This window comes from Pseudopodoces humilis, chromosome 21 (assembly GCF_049639895.1).
Source record: "Pseudopodoces humilis isolate 2021_Gansu_Grassland_sample_001 chromosome 21, ASM4963989v1, whole genome shotgun sequence".
Lineage (NCBI taxonomy): Eukaryota > Metazoa > Chordata > Aves > Passeriformes > Paridae > Pseudopodoces > Pseudopodoces humilis.
In genome coordinates this window covers 8,164,023-8,170,022 of record NC_142220.1, presented here as the reverse complement: position 1 = coordinate 8,170,022, position 6,000 = coordinate 8,164,023, and the positions used below count along the sequence as shown (strand labels likewise).

General features: G+C 53.0%; 1 protein-coding gene across 2 annotated transcripts in view; it reads left to right on the top strand.

The window, feature by feature from the left end:
* Nucleotides 1–315: 315 nt before the first annotated feature.
* The window catches only part of SEPTIN9 (septin 9), a 136,752-nt gene continuing 131,067 nt past the window's right edge, over nt 316–6,000 (top strand). Inside the window, exon 1 of one of the 2 annotated variants that reach the window (XM_088065446.1) lies at nt 316–624. In XM_088065446.1, the coding sequence (XP_087921572.1) occupies nt 603–624 (22 nt within the window). In that variant the 5' untranslated portion in view covers nt 316–602. The remainder of the gene's footprint in view (nt 625–6,000) is intronic. The other variant, XM_088065448.1, reaches the window with a different exon arrangement.

Sequence of the window (6,000 nt, the reverse complement as noted above, 5' to 3'; positions counted from 1 at the left end):
GAACTAGAGACGGGAGAGCAGCGCTGACCTGAGCTGCTCCTGCAGCCAAGGGCTGAATCAAATCCATGGGGTGCGCCGGGCTGGAGGCGTGAAATTCCACCCCTTCCCTTGGCTGCGGCGGCTGAAGGCAGCGGGGTTTGCAGGGCGGGGAGCCGGCAGGGCTGAGCCCCGGGCAGGATGGGAGTGCCCCGGGGCTGAGGGGCAGCCCTGGGGGAGCCTGAGCCCCGCTCTTCCCCTGCCCGGCACCGGAGACTTGGAACAGCCCGCACCGGTGTGTGCCGGGGAAGGTGTGTGAGGCTGGGGAAGGTGTGTGCTGGGAGCTGAGGAAGGTGTGTGAGGCTGGGGAAGAAGGTGTGTGAGGCTGGGGAAGAAGGTGTGTGAGGCTGGGGAAGAAGGTGTGTGAGGCTGGGGAAGAAGGTGTGTGAGGCTGGGGAAGAAGGTGTGTGAGCCTGGGAAGGTGTGTGCTGGGTGCTGCCCCTGGGACGGATGCGGTGGCACCGTGCGCGTCCCCTCCCCAGCTCTGCCTACAAAAGGATCGTGGCACCCCCGGCACCGCGCACCCCACCCGGCCTCGCCCCTGCTCCCATGCCCGGACTGACGGCATGAAGAAATCCTCGTATTCAGGTGAGCCTCCCTGTCCTCTCGCCTCTCCCTTTGTGTGTCTACTGGGAAAAGGAAAATGTTTAAAAACCCCCCAAGCGCGACGTGCACAATCCCTCCTGGCTGTGAGCGCTCTGCGGAGGAGCCAGCAGCTGTTTCACTGTGTATAAACAAGTGGGAAAGCTTAAAAAGCAAAGCAAAGGCAGCGAGGCAGCTTGTTCCAGGCAGAGCCCGGCAGTGGGGGCACGGATTTGGCTATCAGGAGGCTCCTGTGGCAGCCCGGGCTGGGAGCCAGCGCCCGGTGACCTCGGACAGCGCTGTGTGTGTGACACTGGCTGCCCTTGGGGCCACGGGCACTTCCAAACGGGTGTAACAGACGGGATCTCCTCATACCGGGGTCTGTGTTCTCCCTTCTCCCCCGCCCGGCTTTGCCCTGTGGGGTGAGGGCGTTGTGCCCTCTGCTCCTTCCTCCCCGGCTGTCACAGGGTGCCACCATGCCTGGTGTGGTTCCTCTGAATTCCCGGTGGGATCCTGCCCTGGGAAGTGCCTGTTGCACCACGGAGCGGACAGCTCTCCTCTGAGAGGTGCCCTGCTCACCCCGTGAAGCTCAGGTGCCTCTGGCAGCTCCTCCAGCTGCTGGACTTCGCTCTGCAGCTGATTTCTGCTCTGCTCCAGGCACCAGCCTCTGGCTCCATGCTCTGCAAGCCAAGTTCTGCCCTGGCCACTGTGGGGACGAGGTGTCACCATGCCAGCATCCCCCCAGTGCCCCGAGCCACGGGACTGGCCGCCCCTCAGGGGTGCTGGTGGCACATCATTGCCACAGGACTCTGCCTGAGCTCATGAGCCACAGGAGCTGCGGGTTTGGCTTCACTCAAAAAAATCCACTCTGTGATGCTGCTGCCTGTTTATGGTTAAAATTAATTAGCAACGTTTCTCTCTTGCACATTTTTCTTCTCTCATTAGAGTTGCTAAATGGGCTGCCGGGAGGGTTTATTAGGGCTTGTGCGCCGGGAACCTGAGACAGTCTGAGTGTGATGATTAGCACGTTGTAATGGATTAAATTGGGTATTAATGGTTGTGCAGTGTGTGTAGGGAAACCCGTTATTTGTTGTGGTCTCCTGAGGTGGTTGGAGCAGGGAGGAGCAGTGCAAGCAGAGGTCTGGATACAGCCGGCTGTCACACAGAAAAGCGGCTGTGACCTGCTGTTGTGACTCCTCGCAGATCAGGCCAAGGGTCCTTGGCTGCTTTGCTTCTTTGGGGTGGGTTGTGCTGGAGTGGAGCTGGGGCACTGCAAAGCCCCTGAGGTGTCTCTGGTTGGTGCCAAACCCTCCCACACTCGGTGGGACAGCTGAGCTGGCATCTGGGCAGTGCCTTTGTTTCAGAGGGGCTGTGGCTGCATTTTGGAAAGCTTTGGAGATTTCCCTGGTGCAGCTATCTGAACAAAAAGGACAGAAATGCCGTGTCCAGAATGCACTGCTGGGAAGCAACAGGACAGCTGCACTCCTTACAAACACCTCACACCCTCAAAGAGCACAGACAGCGCTGCTGAGCTGCTCTGGGGTGCAAAGGCTTTGCTTTGGGCGCTGCACCCAGCAAATCTCCCTGAATTGTTGGGCAGAAGGTGGGTGAAGGTGGAGGAATCACCACTGGAGAGGTCACCTTGGAGAGCTGCCAGCCCTCCGTGGCTGGTGTGTTCACAGATCAGGGCACAGCAGTGGTCACTCTCTTTGGGGAGTTTCACTGGGAATCCAGATTGCTTGTGCAGACACAGATGTGCAGGGTGCTGCAGAGCCTCTGGGCTCCCTGCTGTCTGTCAGGAGCTGCTGATGTGACCAAGTGACTTCTCAGCTGATGCTGATGGCCCCTGGCAGGCTGGAAATGCGGTGCCTGGTTGAGAAACCCCTGAAAATGATGGCAAAAGAAAAGAAATGAACGTCTAAACTCTTTTTGAGGCAAGATAACTTGTTTTGCCTGGCCTGATTTGTCCCTCTCTGGCATATTTTGGATCTCTTTTGTGGCCTGGATCCCCCTGAACCCAGCTGGAGTATCTTGCTTGACTTCCCAGGGCTGCACCTCCAGCTCCATCCTCCTCCATGGGTGCAGCAGTGCTCTCCTGTTTTCGGACTGTTCCTTGCCCCAGGCAAGATTTACCTGCCCTAAAGCACTTCCAGGGCGATCCCAACCCATCTGCTGTGACTTCTGAGCACACACCACGTAGGTGGGGTCGGGATGAGTTTACCTTGGGGTGCCTCACCTCTCAGGAGCAGAGAGGCTCAGTGAGACCTTTGTGCTGTAGCCACGGGCACGTGTGGCTCATCCCGGCGCTGCTTTTGTTCCTGGAACTCCTGGCAGCAGCAGCAGGAGGAGGGGAGAGCGTGGAACAGGGATTTTACACAGCAATAATTTTACTGAAGCCAGCTCTTACATGTGTGCCTTGGGGATGTCTGTTATTTCAGTTGCTGAAGGCAAACTTGCCCTGGAATACTACTTTTTAAGGGCTTTTTTCGATTCTCACTTTCCATTACTCAAGCCCAATTGCATCGCCAAAGAGGCAATAGACAGGATTTGTGATAAATGATATGATGATTTATAGGTATTTTCAAGGATGGTGCGAGTGGTTTTGGCCAAGGATGGTTTCAGTTTCAGAGCTGCTGGCACTCACTAAAATAAGGATCACCAGAATTACAGTGCCTCCAGGATTATTCATAGTGGTTATGTGTCACCCACCCTTACCTGAACTGCAGACTCCTAATTTATTGCTCAGGCACTTAGGGAGAAATAACTCTTCATATATGAGCTAAAGCTGTAGGAAAAATTACAGGAATAACAGCAAGAGCTGTGTTTCCCTCACTGAATGAGGATTTTCCCATATTGTGACTTGTAAAATGATTCCCTATAAAACATGGGAAATAGAATATAAGTCAAATTGGATTTGCGGGTGCTGTCTAGAGAATTTGTAGCTGTCTCATCCCTGGAAAGTGCTCAAGCCAGGTTGGATGGGGCTCTGAGTAACCTGGTCTTGGGAAAGGCATCCCATGGCAAGGATTGGAATGAGATAATCTCTAAGTTCCACTTCAACCCAGACTGTTCTGTGGTCCCATGTCAGCTGGGAAGCTTTGGGGAAACAGCTCTGTTGTCTGATTGTTGGTTTGTAGTGGGTTGGGGTTAGCCCAGCCCCAAGGTGTCCTTGGAGCTCCTGCAGATGCTCTGCACCTCTGGATCTGAGCCGAGGTCAAGGTGTGGGGGGTTGTGCCCCACCAAAGGGCTCTGGTTTGTGCTCCAGTACATCCAGGGGGGGAAGAGAGGCACGGGAGCTCTGTTGGGGCTGGGCAGGAGCTGTGGCAGCACAGAGACTCGTGCCACAGCGAGTCCTCATCCAGCACAGCGAGCAGCAGTTCAGGGGCTTGGCCCCCTCCAAATAATCCTCAAAGGCTGTGACTGGGCAAGCTGTCTGCTGGGGGGGTCCCCATCAATAGCTGGTCTGAAAAAGGCTGGAAAAACCGAGATTGGGTCTTTTTCAGGGTGATACTGCGAGAGAGAGACCCGGTGTGATTCCCTGAAAGGTTTTTAACCTCCCTGCCATAAAAGCTGCTGGGTGGGGCGAGGATGACCCGGTGTGTGCAGAGCCCATTGTTTGCTCCTGAACCTGACCCCATCTCCTGTCACTGCACTGGCACCGTCTGTGTCAGAGCTGGGGAAAAATGAAAAGAGTTGTTCAGACCTGATTATTTTCATATTATTTTTTTTCTCTAGTTCGCTGGCCAAACTACAATATCAAAGAAAAAATACTGCTTGGATCCAACAAAAACATTAATTTAATTTTAGATTGTCATTTGCAACAGAAATTCAAAATAGTTTGTTTTGAAATCCACTTTAAAAAAAAAGCAAGCCATTGTTTTTCAGCTCAAGCTCTCAGCTAGCTCTTACTTCCCAAAACTTGCATTGCTGGGCCAGTGAGAGTGAGGGGGGAAAAGGGAAAAAAAGGGTGAGGAGAAAGTTTTGGAGCCTGGGAGCAGAGGGAAAGGGAAGGATGTTGGTGCTGGCAATGCCATCCTGGAGTGTGATTCCCCAGTCCCCCACCTGAGGCTGTGGAGGCTGTTCTTGCTGTGGGGTTGTGTTGCTGTTGTGTTACCTGGTGTTGCTGAAACAGCAGGAAGGAAAACACCAAGGATTACAAAATGCACTTGTTTTTTGATATTCCCAGAACAGCAGGAGGCTCCACACAGACAAAGGGCTTTGCATTATTTTCAGGATGCTGAAAGCTCTGCAGGTTGGCTGGGTCAGCTGCCAGGAATGATCTGCATCATTCACATCCACGTGAAAGCTGGTAGCTACCAAACACCCACAGCTCCTCGTCCTTGCCTTAAGCCCCAAAACAAACAAAACGTTGTTCCTGCATGGCAAACCTTTGCTCTTTTTTGGACAGACACATCTCCAACCTGTCTGTACCCATCTCTCACACTTTTGAACCAGTGAGGAGCAGCCGTGGTGCCTGCTTACATTCACAACATTCACACATTTCTCTGGTGGGTTTTCATCCCCAACCCCCCCAAACAGTAAATAAATGAATTATTTACTGTTTTTAACCACTTGATCCGTCACACCGTGCTGTTCCCTGCTCTGCCACTTCCCCATTGCTGCACACATATGGGACAGTGGCTTTTGATGTTCCCACTGGCTTCCCTGGGAGTGTTTGAGCTGTAACAACATCCAGAGATGCTCAGAGAGAGCAGCTGCCTTTGTCCAGAGTTCTGGGGGGGGGCAAGAAAAAGCAGGAGCTCCCTTTCCACCCCACATACCCACATTTCTCCATGATTGGTGGGTGGCAGAGGAAAAGGCATAAGAATAAGGCAGTGCTGCTCCCAAACCAACACTGTGAGCAAGAGGCAGCATTGCCCAGGTCTGCACTGTGTAGTTAACACCTAAAACAATTCTCCTGATTGCTTTTAAAAAGAAAAAGTCATATTTTTCAAAGAATTCCATTTCTAGTATGCCTGTCCTCTCCTGTGGTAGCAAAGCCTGTAATTTTCTTGAGTGCTTCAGATTGTTGTAGCCTCTGTTGGATGAAAGCACCTTGATCCCTGGACAGACTGTTCTCTGCTGCTTTCAGGGCCTCACACTCGGTTTCTGTGGCTTAGCAGATATGGAGAGCTGTTGATGGCACTTGGCATCAGTCCTGGCAAACTTTGCTCAGCTCTTCCTTGCTGCAAAACCAGAGGTGGGGGCTGTGAGAAGTCCAATCAAAAGGCACAATTGTTTTATTTTATTCCTGTGCTGACAGAATACATTGCCATGGGTGTAAATGCAATGTGCCATCACATGTTTCTGATGGCTCGTGATGATTGATGGAATCTTGTTATGAAAAACCCTCCTGTGGCAGCGTCGTGCTGTGCTGGGGTG